This window comes from Lynx canadensis, chromosome D2 (assembly GCF_007474595.2).
Source record: "Lynx canadensis isolate LIC74 chromosome D2, mLynCan4.pri.v2, whole genome shotgun sequence".
NCBI lineage: Eukaryota > Metazoa > Chordata > Mammalia > Carnivora > Felidae > Lynx > Lynx canadensis.
Genome location: NC_044313.2, coordinates 24,281,953 through 24,300,884, shown reverse-complemented (window position 1 = coordinate 24,300,884; position 18,932 = coordinate 24,281,953). Strand labels below are relative to the sequence as shown.

The following is an 18,932-nucleotide window of genomic DNA, read 5'->3' as shown; positions in this document are numbered from 1 at the left end:
TAGCTTGTAGACCTTCCAGAATAGATAGCAGGCCAGATTTATCCCACAGGTTGTAATTTGTTGACTCTGAAGGACAGGGCACATGGAGCTTAATTTACCGTGGCTTGTTACAAACCTAGTGTGAATCTTTGACACAGTTTCTACAAACCTCCCCTTCCCACAAACTCTATCTCTATTGCCCACCTTTATGAAATATTGAATAGGCAAATCATTTGGAATGACTTAGAAGTTTCCTCATTTCTTATTCTACCCACATAGGCAGCTCATCTCTTTCAGGAAGCCCTCCTCAGCTCCTTCAGCTCTTACTCGTTCCCTTTCATTGAATTTCCTTTCTTAAGGTGCAGGGTTCGGCACACAGGTGTATTTAGTGTGGTCTGCACTATTTTTAATGGAGTCAAAATTTGCAAAGTTGGAAACATCTGGCAGCATTGAACCTGAATGCTCATAGTCCAGAAGTTTTCTAGAGCTGTATGACAGCTGCCCTTTGGACTGGACATGCTATTTCCTGCCCCACCTGTCTCCTGATGTGCATGTGTCTGCTCCAATTCTTCAGCTCACTCATGGTCCATTCAAGCTGCCCTTCTGGCTCCTTTAAGAGTTTCCATTTGTGATTTCCAATATAGATTCTACATCCACAATTTCATACCTGTGTTGTTTCTTGAAGTTCTCCTTGAAAGTTTCAAAAATGCAGTAATACAAAGAATAATCCCATGAGCACCTGTGTACCAACCCCTTGGAATTAATATTATGTTAACACACTATGACTCTGGCTTCAGATTTGTTTTAATCAATGTACAGGGCATCCCAGTAGAGTTTGTCTTCTCATTATTGCCCATTTTCAGACCCTGTTTTTTTATTTCCTCCACAGATCAGTGACTGCCATTAATTTGATATATATCCTTGCAGTGCGTGTTGACACATTTAGTACATATTTAATTATCCACAAACATATATGTAGTATTGCTTTATTTGTTTTTAAGGTGCATAATTTATCTAAATGCTATCATTCTCCTACATGAGTCTGTCATTCAATATTATCTATCTTGGGGCATATCCATCTGGCCCAGACACTTTTAATGTTGTATGGCATTCTGTCATGATATGAATATGTGCTGCTTATGTCTCCATTCTCCTATCAGTGGACATTTAGCTTATTTCAAACAGTTTTTTTAATTTTTTTTTTTTCCAACGTTTATTTATTTTTGGGACAGAGAGAGACAGAGCATGAACGGGGGAGGGGCAGAGAGAGAGAGGGAGACATGGAATCGGAAGCAGGCTCCAGGCTCTGAGCCATCAGCCCAGAGCCCGACGCGGGGCTCGAACTCACGGAGCGCGAGATGGTGACCTGGCTGAAGTCGGACGCTTAACCGACTGCGCCACCCAGGCGCCCCTATTTCAAACAGTTTTTTACACTATTTCAAACAGTATTCTTGTATCTCTGTGCATGCCTCCAAGTGCCTAGATAGAAGTCTCAGAGCTACAGACCTACAAGTGGAATTGCTGGGTCACGGCGTATTGTTATCATCATCTTTACTTTTGCACGGTTTTCTAATTGTTTTACGCATTGGTCATTTTGGTGGTGGGAGTGTGAGGGATTTTTTAGTCCATCAGAGTCATAGAGTTTACAACTGTCTTATTCATCATCTCCCAGAGCCGTGGACATGGAGGCTTGTGCACGATTGGTACTCATCAGATACATAGGGATTGAATGATACCATTGGACTGACTGGCAAATATTTAAGGGTAGGGGTTGAATTTTATTCTCTTTAGGATTCTTTTTATCTCTTGGTTCAGAATTTGACACAAAGTTGGAGGCTGAGAAATATAATGCCATGGGAAAACCAGGTGGCACTCCTTCTCCTTTCTTCCAGCTCTTTCTATTCCCATGTAGTCCCTCTTGTCTTGAACATCCATCATCTCCTTGTTTGCATCTCTTAGGTCCCCCTTCATCCACCAACTCCTGACTCATCTTTCACAGGCCCACAGATGACTGGTTTCTAACCCACTGACACAGACTTTAAAATTCCAAATTTTAAACTCAAAATTTCAAATGTTAAAACTTTAAAATGTCAAAACTCAGATTTGAGAAAGGAATCAATGTTGTTTGGACACAGAAAGAGTCTTTACATACTTGTAAAAAATCAGCTCTCTTCCCTTTGCCTTGTCGGTTCCAATGCTAAACCTTCAGTTTCTTTCTCAACTTCCCCTCCACCCTCTGCCTCTTCCAGGACTTGCTTTCAAGCCTGCTAATCCCCGCCTCTGTCTGCCGTCTCACAGATCGGAGCATCGTGCAGCTAATACAGGCTCTGTGTGCAGGATCCCTTGCTGCTGCTCCCCTGCCTATTTCTGTTAAGGTCTAGTTCCTGTCTCACTTTCACTCAGTGTAATTCTGAGGCAGCTGCTGACCTCCTTTAGTGCTAAGCCCATCTACACCCTAATGGGAAAACAATCAGGTGGCATGGACACACACCAGTAGCCAAGGATGTGGCCTAAATTTCTGGAGACCAACAACTGCGGGCTGCTGATGGCTGGCCTTCTCAGAACACTGCTCTTTCCGCTTTGATTTGAAATAGGTCCTCAGGAGCTTACTCCGTGGAAGTAGAAAGGAAGGCTTATGGGGCAGGAAGCAGGAGAAGGCTTGGGGAGCCTGGGCCTTCCACAGAGAACTAGATATTTAGAAAAGGACTCGGGGAACCACATGTATCAAGCCTCTATTACAAGAACTTATTAGATCTTTATTCAACAGGATGCATTGCATGCTCACTACAAGATAGGCACTGTTCTAAGAGTTCCAGGAGCTGGTCTAAGACATACACAAGGTAGTCAAAGGCTCTTCTGACAGGAAGTTTATGTTCTAAAGCCTCTTCCACACCCTACAGAAGAAAGAACAGTTTTGTATGAGGTTTATTTCAGGTCTAATGCTATGGAATCTGTTCTATAATCTGATTGTGAGCTTTTAATGGTGGTAGTGGTGATGTGGGCGCACATGAGATAGGGGAGGGAGAGGAGAGGAGAAGAGAGGAGAGATTGCTATAAACCTCAGGGCACCTCTAACTTTCAGCAATTCTGACCCTGGCTGTGGTTTCTCATTATTACTTGTATCTTAGTTTGAGAAAAAACAACACTGTGAATGAATTGAAAGGAACATTACAGATTATTAAGAGTGGTTACCTCCAATGGGTCCTTTATTTTCTCATCTATACATTTTTTATAGTTTTCTAATTTTTGATAATGAGGAAAGGGAAATCGTTTATCAAAATATACATATGAGAAAAAAGTATCTCCTGGATAATGTAAGGAGCTGCATTTAATTATATTTTGGTGATTTTGTAGGTCACACTCTACTTTTGAGGTTGTGACCTAAGGGAAGGGAGAGTCTTAACTACCCACCATCACTTTTCAGTGCTAACTAATGCCCTGAGTAAATTAATACTAAATCATTTCAAATAAATAGGCTACTGGAACCCAATCAAAAACAAGAATGGAAAATAGACAAACCCCACTCATAAAATAAAAATTCAGGAAATTGCTAGATAGTGGCTTCTGATGAAGCAGTGCTCTAAATAATTTCTTCAAGGTCATCTGGTTAATTTATGATGCATTTGTAAGTTATTGTGTATTTTAAAAATTAATGAAAGATTTAATTATAGCAGGGTTGCCTGTGACCTTTTGTGAAATGACTTCATCATAAATCTGCAGGCATTTCAGAACTGTTTTCCAGGTTTCTAATAATTTGCTCTCAAATTAATGACATCCAGCCAGTGAAAGGAGTCAAGCTTGAGTAAAAGGATTGAGTTGGGATTTGCGGTTTCCTAGCAATGGCTAATTCTAAGTCCTGGTTGGGGTTGGCAGCGAAGATGGTGTGTGACTCACAGGAATCCACAGCAGGTTTAACTGTTTACTTAGAGAAATAAATCCAGTGTGTCAATTGGGGAAATTGTCGGTAGCCAGACTAGCTTATTGCAGAATATTTTATTTAGGGAACATTTTTCTGCATATCCATGTGGAGGTAACACCTGGACCAGTGGGAAAATTCTTTTTCCCTGGTAACCATAGTCCTTCTCCCTCATTTATAAATTGAAGGTCTGTGTCTACCCTCCAGCCCGGTTGCCACCTACCTGTGAAGCTGAACTTAGACTCCATCACTCTGGGATCTCTGACCTTCACCTATGGGATCTCTGACCTTCACCTAACTTAGTGAGAAGAGCTAAGCTGCCTTTGGAGGAAAGCAGGCTCACTTCCTCAGAAACCAGGGTATATCATTGTCTGTGTCATTCTGATGATTCATTTGATTCAGTAGAGTGTACAGAGGAATGCTATATCTTAACAAATCAAAGAAAAATTCTCTCTCTTGAAAGAACCTGGAGCACTTATCTGTAGTTCCAGATTGGCAGGCTAGAGTTTGGAAAACCTGGAGCATCCTTTAGACACAGAAGCCTGAAGGAAAAGCCAGCAAAATGTAGAAGGAAAGTCTTGGCTGAAGACTTCCTTGTTTGCCATAGCCCTGAATATGGTCTCTGGTGTACCCTTCATTCTTCCAGTAATGCACTTCTCTCACCCCTGGCAAATCATGGCTCAGCCTGCATGCTGCAAAGGCTTCCCATGAAAAGTAGTCAACATGGGAGGAAGAGCTGGGTTCCAGGAGTCTTGGGTCCTAGTTCTTTGTGTTCTTGAGCAAACCAGTACATCATTGTTTTCCCTAGCCAGCATATGAAGGGGTTGGGTTAATGATTTGTCCCTAATGACTCTTGGATGACTAAGACTTTATAATTCTGTTTGTCCTTTTTCATGCCCAAAGGACTCCCAAATAGAGGCAGAACCAATAAAGATTGTCATAGTTCAGGTTCAAGTACATAATCATCCACATAGTTGATGCTTTAGAACTTGAGACAAATTGGGTCATAATTGAAGCTCTCTGGATATATCTTCTCTGCAGATTTTTCTTCCTTCCTCCAATTGGACTTTCAGTTTTATATATCTCATGGGGTTTTTGTCTTTTGTGCAAGCAGCCTATAATGAGCTGTTGTTAAGGGGACCCCCATGCCCAAACCTCAGTGACAAACTGTGCAGTCCATGATTGCTAATGAATCATGAAATACTTAAAAGAGATATGGGCCTTGCTAAAAGCACAGTGCTGAAAACTGTGTTATAATATTAGCAGCAACTGCCTAAGTTGGACTGGCTGCCACACCTACTTGCTCTATAATTCTTTTTGGATGAGTTATTTAACTTGAGCCTTAGTTTCCCTATCTGTTAAATGAGAATAATAAATGAAATGACATAATCCATACAAAGTGGTTAATGAACTGTGAGGGTTCAGTAAATAATCACAAATATTGATATTCCTGATTATTATTGTTATTTGACTGACTTCTACTAGAGAGCCTACTGTTTGCAGTCTTGTAGAGATCATGGGTATATAAAAGCATAAGGTACACTATCTGCCCACAAAGTTCTCAGTCATCCAACAAAGGACATAAAGCAAATTATCATAATTAGATGCTATTACATAAAAATATTAATAATTTAAAATTATTTACTTCTTAGTTTATACAAAACACTATAAATATATGACACATTTAAACCTCAGCACTCAGTTAGGTACTGTTATTATCCTCATTTTGCACATGAGAAAACGGAAGTCTAATTAATGTGTGTAAAGACTTTCATTGGGTCTGGGATTGGCACTCACATCTTGCCCTATCTGATAATAACACCTGTGTGTTTAACTAGTTCATTCTGTTGGCTCTCAGACAATAAATATATGACAAGGATGGCTTGTCATAAGTTGCAAACTTTTAAGAGTTTAAAATCTAGCAAGGAGGATAACACACTTATGTACATAGTGTATTAATTTTGATACCTTCTGGAAGTACTAAGGGTAATACCCAAAGTACAGAAAAAATGCTACAAAAATTCAGAGGAAAGATATTTTTTTTTCTTCTTAAGGAAAGGAGTGGAAGAGGAGGAAATATCAAGGAAAACATAATAGAAAAGTTAGCATTTGAATTAAACCTAATAGAATAATCTATCAAGAAGATAGAATAATCTCAAAATCTGTAGTGTTATGATTACATAATGCAAAAATGTACAAAAAACTCAAGGAGAAATGGAATATTTGCAGTATCATAGGAAATATTTTAATAATTTCACATGGAAATCAATAGAACAAGGAGTCAAATCAAGGAGTATGATTTTGGTGTGAATACTATTAGTAAGTTTTATTTAAAAGACCTGTATACAACTTCTACTCAACAAATAGAGAATATATATTTTTTAAGCAAACATTTAATTTTTTTTTAAATTGACCATACACTGGGCCCCATGGAAATTATGGACTAATTCCAAAGAGCTGATATAACTGAGGTCATATTCTCTCTAAATGTTATAATTAGATCAAAATATTAAAATAGAATTATGATAAAGAAAATAAAGGAAAAGACATCATATGTTTGGAAACAAAAGCCTGGGTCATTTGGGGGTAGTTTTGTTTTTAAAGAAGAAATCTAAACAGCCGCTATGAAATATTTAGATTTGAAAAACTATCCCTCCTTTCCTTTCACGCCAATGCATTATTTCCCATCACCCCCTCTACTGTTTGACTTGAGACCTGCAGAATGAGTGGGAATTGGACAAAATCAGATGTGGGGAATAGCATCCCCAAGCAGAGGAAAATCAGGCACTAGGAAATCATGCTGCTTTTGGTGGAATGAACAAAATTATGCTTGAGTGCAAGTAACATGGAGGAGAGCAGGAGATAATATTACAAAGATAGATGGAGGCTACTGTAGGGTGGCTTTTAAATCAAATTCAAAGGTATTATCCTGATAGTCATGACTAGAGCTTATGAAAGTTCAAGGACAAGAGTAGGTACCTTGGGAGTTTTTTACAAAGAGTTTGAAATTGCAGAAATAAATACGATTGCCAAGGTCAAGTGTAAGAACCAAGAAGACGAAGACTTAAGTTACCACAGTCAGAAATGAGGGGAAGAAGAGATAGGTGAGAAGTACACTTACAGAAGTACCAGTAAGGAAAGGAGAATATGGTGTCACTGAAGCAGAAAGCTAGAGAAACTGAGGAAAAGCCTCTGTTTCTGGGGGAGAAGATCAGCATCTGCTCATACAGGACGTCAAAAGCTTAGAAGAGGGAGAGATCCCTTAGACTTGCAATATCTAAAGAATGTTTCTAAGAGGAGGTGACATTTCATTGGGAGCTTAGAATGGGATTGGGGCAGGCAGAGAATGAAGGAGCAAATAGCATGGCAAAAAAAGGTGTTGAATTAGTAAAATGTGTGTGTGTGTGTGTGTGTGTGTGTGTGTGTGTGTGTGTGTATGAACATGCACATGCACCACCAGGGACTCTGCTAAGTGTTCCACAGCAATTACCATCAGCATATCTATATAATGCACATATGCAAGCATCTGTGTAGAGTAGGCATTTGTGGAAAATAAAGTAGACTAGTTTGGTTGGAACAGAGGGAAGAAGGAAGAACAGTTTGGAAAAGAATTATGAGGTCCAGATTTGGGATAGAATGCTAGTTCTAGGAATGTCATCTCTATTTTTTTCTGTAGCTAGTTTCTGAGCAGCCATGTAGTGTCTTTGGAATCATGCTCAAAGACAACTATCTGGAAGCTGGTGGAAAATTGGTTTCATGAATATGGATATATGGTATAAACAAGTGAAACCAGGGAGGAGGCAGTAAGCAGTAAGTACGAGAGCCTGGATTACATTCTTCAGCAGGAGGATGAGCATCCAGTAAGAGTTGGCTTCACATGGATGCCAACTTGAATCCTAGTTCAACCTTGATCTTGAAAATGAACCTAGTGCCTCAGTTTCTTTACATGAAATGACTATACCCATGATTCTCAGGGAATGTGTGTGGGGTTCCAGATTATAAAAACCGTGAAGCATTTAGCAGAGTCCCTGGAAAATGATAAGCATGCTGTAAAATATAGCCATCAGTGGTAGCCATTGTTGTTATCAGGGTATGGACATGGGATTCCCATTGAGTTGGTGAATATGAGAGATTATTTAGAAGTGCAATGAAAAGGAATGAGTGTCAGGCAGGAGATTAAGAGAGAGGACCAAGTCGAGGACTGAGTTTCTGCTGACACACAGGTTTCTAGCCTAATGAGTGAGAACTTGGCTAAGTCAGCCACAGAGAGAGGAGAGTCAGGAAGGCCTGTCAAGTCATCTTTGGCCTTCTTCTCTTAAAATTTTCCTCAGGCAGATATAAATGGGGGAATTAGTGGTTAGAAGAGCTCGAGATGCAGGTGTAAGAGTCCCTGAGGAAGATAAGGGAAAGAGCAGGTTCTGGGGCAGGTTGATAACAACACTGTATCATCTTACTTGAGTTCAATCAGATGTTCTTTCAAAAATTAGTCCACAGTAAAGTCTTAATCGGACCACCCCAAGCATCATTTGTTCTTTCTTTTGCACTTTTCTAGTGCCTTTCTTTCTAGTATTGAATCCTTGTCCTTTTCCTCTCTGAAGGACTGTGATCAACCACTCTCTCCTAGAATCTTCTCTCAGCTTTTACAACTGTGTATAAAGGTTGGTATAATTGGAGGTCAGGAAAAAGAACTATGCAGGGGAGAATCAGGTGACCCAGAATTGCTCTCCTGTAAAGAGAAAAACATCTTCACAGAGCCTGCTTCTCTAATTACATTTAGTGTGGCATTGTTTCCACCTAAATTATAGCAATTATATAACCAGATCCCCTTTGAAATCATTTAATTAATGAGTAGCTAAACTTTTATGTGTATGGAATTCTAATGAAGTTTCTTTTTATTTTATTTTTTTTTTAATTTTTTTTTTCAACGTTTATTTATTTTTGGGACAGAGAGAGACAGAGCATGAACGGGGGAGGGGCAGAGAGAGAGGGAGACACAGAATCGGAAACAGGCTCCAGGCTCTGAGCCATCAGCCCAGAGCCCGACGCGGGGCTCGAACTCACGGACCGCAAGATCGTGACCTGGCTGAAGTCGGCCGCTTAACCGACTGCGCCACCCAGGCGCCCCGCTTTTTATTTTTGAGAACCACTTCTGTCCCTCAGATTAATCACTCCCCTCCCCAGAAGTCTCACTCAAGTTTGGATGGTGGGTAAGAGAAGGTATGTTAGGGTCCCAGAAAATCAATTGTTTGTGGAAGTCCAGGATAACAAAGGACAGAGAAGCTGCTGCTATTTCTCTCTCAAGATTGTTTTTGTCTTTCTAAACCCCAAAGGACACACAGATCAACCGTGTTCTTTGGCCCAGAAATAAGGGCAGATAAAGCTATTACTCCAATTTTGAAGAAGTGAATGACTTTGATGGATTAATTCTATCCATTAATCAACCCAGAACTGTTTAATGAGCATCTGTTTTATGGAAGAAGTGCCAGTGGAGATAAAGACGAATGACTCTAAAAGATAAATCTTTTGTGTATGGGGTCACCAGGAGATAGATGGCTTGTACACCTGGAGGTAGGCATAAGAATTGAAAGAAAATAAACTCTTGGAAATTATCTTAAAAGGGCCACATTCCACCTAGACTGTTTCTGCATTCCATCTTTTGAGTATATGTGTCACTGATTAAAGTCATCTTCTATAAGGAAGCTGCTTGTTTAAAAGATGAAGTTATTTGCTCAAGGTTATTTAGCTAATTTAGTGGCAGACCAGGAATAGGGAAAGATATTTTCTATTTCTTTGCCTCATACTCTTGTCACCATGACTAAACCATCTGCGTGTTAAAAATCAAGCAACAGGACAGGAGCACATGAGGGCACTCTCTGACCAGAGTCACATTAGTAATCTAGACATTTGATACCAGAGGAGTTTTAAAAAAAAGAAGAGACAGTCTTTTAGGTTGATAGAGCCAAAGAAGAGGGTGAATCTTAAGCCAAAAACTCTTGTGAAAAAATCCAGGTGACAAGGTAAAAAGAAAAACAGAAGTAATAAATTTTAATTGATTTTTCCTGAAAATCCATATAGTGAGGAATGGCTTAGAGAATTCATTAATTTTGCTTTGGTCAGGAGCAACTTCTTCGAGGGAACTAACGGGCAGGCTACCTGGTTCCAGTCATTTCTATTTATGTATGAGGTATCTACTTTCTCCAAGGCTCTGTGTAAAATGTCACACACACACAGACACACACAAAAGGCAAAGCCCTGAATTTGAGGTTAGTATGTATCTTAAAAAAGGGGATATTGAGCCAAACCTGTCAAAAGCTCTTGATGAGCAGGGACTTGGATGTGTATCTCTGGGGGTTCCAGCAATAGGAGTGATGGTGATGGTAATGAACATTTGTTGTTCAGTGGAATTTTCAAGATTTTTACATCTTTATCTCACATGATAGGTTTTTTATATGTTGGTGAAAATACACTTTAAGTTAAGAAGTGGGGTTAGGAATACATTTCTGCGGCAGAGGGTCAAAATAGTTTACCTTGGTAATTGCAAGGAAGTGGGACTACGGATGATAGAGGATTTGTGCATGCTAGCAATTATCTTTTTTTTTGCCAAAGACTTGAGATTGAAACCACACTCTAGAATTCCTCGTTCCTCAATAATCAATTAGTGTTTCTTTATCAAGCACCTACCATTGAAAGGCTTTATGGCATACAAAAAGTATAAAGAAGATGTGGTTTATGTACACAGTGGAGTACTGCTCAGCAATGAGAAAGAATGAAATCCCACCATTTGCAACAATGAGGATGGAACTGGAGGGTATTATGCTAAGTGAAATAAGTCAGTCAGAGAAAGATAGATACCACATGTTTTCACTCCTATGTGGAACTTAAACTTAACAGAAGACCATGGGAAAAGGGAAGGGGAAAAATTGTTTCAAACAGAGAGGGAGACAAACCCATAAGAGACTCTTAAATACAGAGAACAGACTGAGGGTTGATGGGGAGGGGCTGAAGGAGAGGAGAAATGGGTGATGGGAATTGAGGAGGGGACTTATTAGGATGAGCATCGGGTGTTGTATATAAGCGATGAACCGTATGAATCTACCCCTGAAACCAAGAGCACACTGTAGAAACTATGTTAGCTAACTTGACAATAAATTATCTTTAAAAAAAAAGAAGAAAAAGAAGCATAAGAAGTGTTCCAAACCATAAGGAGCTTTCTAATTGGTTAACACAAACTTGACCAAAGGTAGGAAAATTAAGTTCTAGATAAGGGGTCTAGAACTATGTTTCTTAAAGGATAGTCTTGGGACCAGCATCAGCATCATCTGTGGAGCTTTTAGAAATGCAAATAATCAGGGGCACCCGAGTGGTTCAGTCATTAGCACTCTTGATTTTGGCTCAGGTAATGATCCTATGGTCTCACAGTCTCGTGGTTGGTGAGACAGAGCCCCTCAGAGGACTCTGTGCTGACAGTACTAGAGCCTGCCTAGGATTCTCTCCTTCTCTCTCAGTCCCTCCCCCACTTGCACTAAGTGGCACCTACTCTCTCTCTCTCTGTCTCAAAATAAATAACTACAGGGGCGCCTGGGTGGCTCAGTTGGTTGGACGTCCGACTTCGGCTCAGGTCATGATCTCGCGGTCCGTGAGTTCGAGCCCCACGTCGGGCTCTGTGCTGACAGCTCAGAGCCTGAAGCCTGTTTCAGATTCTGTGTCTCCCTCTCTCTGACCCTCCCCCGTTCATGCTCTGTCTCTCTCTATCTCAAAAATAAATAAACGTTAAAAAAAATTAAAATAAATAAATAAATAAATAAATAAATAAATAAATAAATAAATAACTACACATTTAAAAAAGGAAAGAAAGAAATGCAATGAGGCACCCAAAACATACTAATAAGAAAGTAAGAGAATAAGGCAATCTGTATTTAACAAGCCCTCTGTGATTCTGATGGAGACAGTGGAGAACCTCTTATCTAGAGATAATAGGACCATTTGAGCTTCTGAGGAAACAGTTCAGTGTTGCTGGAACAGTCATAGAAGTCTTTCTGAAAGACGTATCACCTGATTTTGGAATCACGTTATCCTTTTAGAGATATTCCATGTCTTGGGTTCTTTCACCCTACCTCTCTTGGGTTTTCATATTAAATTGATATGTAAACCACTTTGTTTCCCCCCAAATTTACAACAAATGGGATGAATATGCAGTGCCTACTTACTGGTGATGAGATCTGTAACTTTAGAGGAGCATTTCCAGTGAATAAGAAACTTTTATCTGGGAAATTAAGTTTTTTTATTTGTTAATCAGAAGTAGTCTGGGCTTTCTCTACTCCTAATCCACCTTGTGGGTGATTATCATCCCAGAGTAAGGTACATGGTTTCTCATGATGGTCATCCTGCTTTCTATGCTGGCTTCTCACTTTTACAAATCCTATTGTGAATTTTAACATCTGTTCTAAGGGTAGTTAGGAAAAGGGATGATAAATGCTTGAATTTAAATTAGTCCTTATTTTATCTCCTGCTAAGTTTGCTGCATTTCTATCATTTCCTTGGCTTCCATGGGCTCCAATCAGAAGAACTGTGAATGAATGCAATATTGAATGGAATTAGGGAAGCCAGATACATCCAAGAGACCATTTCAGTCACTTATGTCCCATAGGTGGGGGCCCATATTGAACATTTTTCTTCCCAGAACCAATAATGGATAGAGAGATGGGGAGTACATTACTATCTGAAAGTTGCTAAGGGGTTTTAGTTAGGGTCCACTGATCTTAGTTGGGGTCCAATGAGAAAATGAGCAAAGATTATAGTCCTGACATTCAGTGTTTAAAATTTTTGTATCTGGCAAACGTAAGTGATCACATGGGAGAGCAGACTAGCACACTCCCAAGTAAAAATATTTTTGTATCAATTTACAGTTTGAGGAAGGACCTGGGAAACACAGTGTAAAGACATCTGGGCTAGAAGCCAAAGAAATATAGATGAAAGGATATGCCTTGCAAGATTGCAGAAGACAGAGGCTGAATTAGTCCCCAAGTCCTAACTTGGCACCTATTTTTGTGGTCAGTTCTGAAATGAGCTCTCTGAGACTGGAAACAGGTATCCCAGAGAGTTGGGAGGACCAACAACATGGACATCCTTAGAGGGTCAGCGTCAGTTAGGCTGGGCACTTGGGTGATGCTTGCATCCTCCTCCAAAGCAGCCCTGGGAGATGGTGAAGCCTGAGCTTGAGGTTCTGTGTTTACTAACTCTTGAGCATTCCTTTCCTCTATGGGCAAGTTTATCTATTAGAAAGTTCTCTCATATTTTGTAAACTTTCACGTTTTTCTATCTTGTTTTTTTATACTCATGTGATCTCCCCAGAAGGCCCACTTTTTGGTTTCCCCTCCCCTGCCCTTCCTAAGTCATCTCCCGGTTAACCAGCCATAGTTTTTATAGCACTTCTTGGATAGATAGGTGAAAAGTGATTTTTTTAAGTTTATTTATTTTGATAGAGCCTGCACATGAGTGGGGGGGGGGGAGAGAGAGAGAGAGAGAGAGAGAGAGAGAGAGAGAGAGAGAGAGTCCAAAGCAGGTTCCACACCATCAGCACAGAGCCTGATGTGGGGCTTGAACTCATGAACAATGAAATCATGACCTGAGCTGAAATCAAGAGTTGGACACTTAACCAACTGAGCCACCCAGGCACCCCCAAAATTAGTCTTGAATCACATCACCATCTGTATTAATTTCCTGTGGCTGCTATAAAAAATTGCTGCAAATTAGGGGGCCAAAAACCCAGAAATTAGTTCTCTAACAGTTCTGGAGGCTAGAGTCCAAGATCAAAGTGGTAACAGGGTAGCACTCCTTCTAGTGCACTGGAAAGAATTCCTTCTATGCATACTACATCTTCTAGGGGCTCCAGGTGTTCCCTGGCATGTGGCCACATAACTCCAGTCTTTGCCCTTTCTTCACGTGGCCTCCTCCTCTCTGCATGTTTCTCTTACAAGGATGCATGTCATTGCACTTAGGGCCCACCTAGATAATCTGGGATGTTTTCATCTCAAGATCTTTAATTTGCTTATGTCTGCAAAGGTCCAGATAAGGTCACATTCACAGGTTACAGGGACTAGAACATGCTCATGTCCCGTGGGGGAGTCACTATTCAATACAGTATGCCATCTTGTGTAGCGTCTATTTCAATGGTCCTGAAGGTTTAGGAACTGTGAATCACTTCAAAAATATGATAAAATATATGTAATTTCTCCATAATAAATACACATGTTCCAGTAAATGCATATTTTTATTTAAAATTTCTGGAGATTCAAACTTTACTATGACCACCAAAACCCATACATGTATTCTAGTTTGAGATACTTAGTGTATATCTTTGAATGGTGACATCCAAAATTGGCTACCTTTTTCTTTGTGATCTAGTTAATGTAGAATAGGCCAGGATATTGCCTCTTTCATTCTTGATAATATACAGAATTCTTAATTAATGTGTTGTAAGATCATCTCAAGTATTTTTGGTTTCTCTGAAGAATTTACTTACATTAATCACATTGTGTATGAAAACTCACTCTTAAGATGCCACATTATTATTATTATTTATTATTATTTAACCTGAGCTCCATCAAGCATCATTTTCTTTATTCAATACTTATGTAGTTGCCAGGGAAGGACCTGACATATCTTTCTGTTACTTCACATTATTAGATTCAGGCTTTCCCTTCAGTCTGTCAAGACCTTTTTGGGTCCTGATTCTGCCATCAAGCATATTGACTGTTTCTTCCAGCTTTGTGTCATCAGAAAATGTGATTTCCAATGATGACCATTATTTTCATGTCTTCAAGTCATTAATAAAAATGATGAACAGGAAAGAGCAGACACCAGAACCTTGCAGCTGACTACTCATGCCCTCCCCCCTCTTCGATTTTAATGCCTTAATTAGGTACTGTTCAGTCACATAATTTTACTGTCAGATGCCTTGCTGATACCCAGGTAAATTGTATGCCTCAAATTTCCCTCTTCTGTCTGTCCAGTAATCCTTCCATGGAAAGAAATGGCATTAATCAGACATGATGTATTTTATGATCCATGAAATAACTGTAAACTATTTGGAGTAGGTGGAAGTGTTTGGTTTAGCATCACTATTATTCTTCTACTCAGAGTATTCCAATCAGGGAAGACTAGAGGAAGTGATATTTGAATATGAAAAGATTTAGAAAGGTTGGATAGAGACAGAAGAAGACATTCATCAAGGTCTTCTCCCAGTGGTTTTTGTTTGTTTGTTTCTCCTGACAGTCTTTCAGTTTAACTCTTCTCTCTTCAAATAAGTAGAAACTTTTAGGGGCGCCTGGGTGGCGCAGTCGGTTAAGCGTCCGACTTCAGCCAGGTCACGATCTCGCGGTCCGTGGGTTCGAGCCCCGCGTCGGGCTCTGGGCTGATGGCTCAGAGCCTGGAGCCTGTTTCCGATTCTGTGTCTCCCTCTCTCTCTGCCCCTCGCCCGTTCATGCTCTGTCTCTCTCTGTCCCAAAAATAAATAAACGTTGAAAAAAAAATTAAAAAAAAAATAAGTAGAAACTTTTAAGACATAACTGCTTTGTTAGAGATTTTAAATGGACTGACTAGTGAACTCTCCATGAAATGAATCAGGACTAGAAGGTGAAAGTACCTCAATGGTGACCTGGCATGGACGTATGGGATTTGGAGACCAATGAATACAGCAAAAATGCAAGAGATCAGAGTAAGCCTAGGGGAGGGATGCTTACATTCACTCTGCTCCACACGGTATTGACCACACAACCCAAGATATTCTAGCCTCATGGCTTCTGCTACTCATTGCTGTGCTAAGATTCTTATAAAGATCATACGTTTTTAGTTTTGTTCTTTTAGTATAGTTGGCACACAATGGTACATTAGTGTCAGGTGTACAATATAGTGATTCAGCATCTCCATACGTTATGCTACACTCACTACAAGTGCAACTACCACCTGTAACCATACAAAATGATTACAGTATCATCAACTGTATTTCCTATGCAGTGCCTGTTATCCCTATGACTTATTCACCTCAAAGTCTGTTTTTTTAATTTTATATGTTTTTATTTATTTATTTATTTGTTTTGAGAGGGAGGGAAGGGGGAAGAGAGAGAGAGTGAGAATGAGTCGGGGAGGGGTAGACAGAGAGGGGGAGAGAGAGAATCCCAAGCAGGCTCCTTACTGTCAGTGTAGAGTCTGACACAGGGCTTTAATTCACAAATCACGAGATCACTACCGGAGCCAAAATCAAGAATTGGCCACTTAACCAACTGAGCCACCCAGGCACCCCAAAGTCTGTTAGATCTTTTAGACAAGACTATAAAAAGTTGTATTTAACTTTTAAATTGATAGAACATTAAAAGGCATTTCTCAAGGTGTAATATATAAGTTGTACGATCTACAAAACAGTCCTATTTCTTCATCCATTTCACAATTTTAGTCAACTTCCACCCCTCGCAAAGCATCTTCATCCTTCAGAAAGAAGAAGGGACTGTCCCTTGAGGAGTAGTCTCTTAGGTGTCACCACAAGAACATATGACTGGAAGGAGATGAGAATCCGGGGCTGATAAAATGATTAAGTCTTGCTGAAATGGAATCCATCCAATGCCTTGAAAGACTTCAGTTGGTTTAGGTTCCCAGAGTGATTGGTCTCCTCTTTATAGCACTATGATAGATATCTTGCATTGTAATTATAAGACATGCCACCCAAGTAGAGTATGGGTGATCAGTCTTTTTTTCCATTTTTCTAGAAACCATTGGTCATTCATATGTATAGGGCCATCAACTACTGGGCTTTGAAAAGGTCAGTATTGATTATCTAAGTCACATAGATGGTGTGTTTCTTTACTATACATAAATATGAGTTCCTTTTATGGGGCTACTGTGATTTTTCAGGGAAGGGAAAGGAGGGTGTTATTCATGTGAATTAAACAATAGGAATTTCAACTAAAGCACACTTAGATTCTGTCAGAATTTTGGAACTGGCAGCCACATTTCAGATTAGCTAATTTACCCCCATTCCCACCATACACATACACATTTACTTTACAGATGAGGAAACTGAGTCCCTGTCAGTAGACATCGGTAGATAAAATACCTGTGCTTGCATTAAGGAGAAACAAGAAGGCTACATGTCAAAATATCAACAACAATTCTACCTGTTGAGTGTAAGATTTTGAACTATTGGGTGATTTTTTTCTTCATATCTTTCTGTGTAAGGTTTTAAACTATTGGGTGATGTTTTTCTTCATATCTTTCTGTGTTCTCATTGCTTACTATAAAGTACATATATTACTTTTGCAATTAAAAATGGTTAGTTTTAAACCCACTATGAATACCATGCCAGTTGGCTAGAGTTGTGTAAATGGTGGACTTTCTCCTTGGTGACCTTCCAAGACCTCAATTTGGAAGAACCTGTTGAGTCCAGGCCGCAATTTAGTCCTCTCTCCCTTCAGTCTTTGTGTATTAGTGAATGACTAGTGGGACCTCTCTGTTTCTCTCTCCCCTGCCTCCCCTAAACACTTAGAGTTTTCGGCCACTTCAGCCTCCGTTCTGAATGGCAGTTGGTGAAAGTGGACTACAAATCTATCTTCAGCCGACGCTGCACCAAGGAAGACTATCAGACCTGGCACCTGCTCAATCAGGTATACCATGTGGTAGGGGCATACTGGCTTCTAGGAAGAGGAACTACCACAAGGCCTATTTGGTCATCTCTGGGCCTTCCTATTTGGAGGAAGAAGGTAGTAGGGCATCTGAAGATAGTGATGGATTTGGGGGAAGGGTTGGAGTCCACACACACAGGTCAAGCATGCAAAGATGGTATTTAAGGACCATTTTTCACCCTGTGATCCTGATCAACCCGTTGAGATGATTGAATAGTCGAGGGGTGAGGGGGGCAAGTATTACCTCGGGCTTTTGCTCTATCTGTGGAGAAATAAACCCAGACAGCCAGGAGGACTTTCAGTGGTTTCATCATCTCACCTGTTAGTGGGGAGGGTGAGAATATTTGTCAGGCCAGCCTGCAGTGAGATCCCCAAGAGCCCTGGAAACAGTGCCACAGATAAAGGGTGAGGAATTGGGGTGAGTGCCTCTAGAAATGGTAGATATTTGTTGCTTTGCAGCATAGGTAAGACTTCTGCATTCTTCAGAACCATTGTGATCATGTGATTTATACCAGTTTCTCTGCTTTTCTTTGCCCTTGACTGGAAATAAGGACTTGGGCATGATTATTTATCATAGAGAGAGAACTTTTCAGGCCAACTTCAGTTTTACTCTGAAGATGATATGAAAAATATGCCAGAATTGGATTCTTTTCTACCACAATTTCTGTTGAAGTCATTTGGGCAATTTGTAAGTCTGTGACAATGACTTGGAATTTTTGCCTTCTCTCCAGAGGTAGAAGAGAAACAAGATGAAGTAGACATCATTGGCTAAGTTGGGTGGGAGGTAGTGATGAGCCAGCACCTCCTACATGGTGTTCCTCTTGTGTGGTAGTAAAAGACTGGCCCTTTTTCCCTTGAGACTCCTGAATGGTTACTAGGGATGAGATTGGTAGACAGAGTGACCAAAGAGAATGGAAAGGCCAGTGCTTCCTATAGAGAAGCTGGTTTATTTCACCTTCTTTGTGTTTTTCTTCCTTTCTCACCATGGACTTTCTTTCTAAGGGGGAGCCTTGCGTCATGGGAGAAAGAAAAATATTCAAGAAACGCAAGCCAGGAGCTCAGTGTGCCCTGGGTCGAGATTCCTCAGGGACAGTGGTTTCAGAGCCCTGTGTCTGTGCTGACTGGGACTTTGAATGGTGAGTCCCATGGCATCTCATTGTCAGTTTCAACCAGACATTTACTTGTTGGGGGGTGAGGATGAAGATCGAGCTGGGGAAAGGGGAGTCATGACCCACAGGTGGCAGGTGTGTTTGCTGGCCTATGGGCCTGACTGTTTCAGTTCCTGGGCCCGAGGGTAACCCTGTACCCCTGGAAGGAGGACAGGAGGAGATATTTTCACAGGGGAGGTCACTGTTCTGTCAGAG

General features: G+C 40.3%; 1 protein-coding gene across 1 annotated transcript in view; it reads left to right on the top strand.

Moving 5' to 3' along the window:
• SORCS3 (sortilin related VPS10 domain containing receptor 3) overlaps positions 1–18,932 on the top strand; it is a 414,417-nt gene that overhangs the window by 347,140 nt on the left and 48,345 nt on the right. Inside the window, exons 15-16 of the mRNA XM_032595155.1 lie at positions 17,433–17,550; positions 18,571–18,704. Of these exons, the coding sequence (XP_032451046.1) occupies positions 17,433–17,550; positions 18,571–18,704 (252 nt within the window). The remainder of the gene's footprint in view (positions 1–17,432; positions 17,551–18,570; positions 18,705–18,932) is intronic.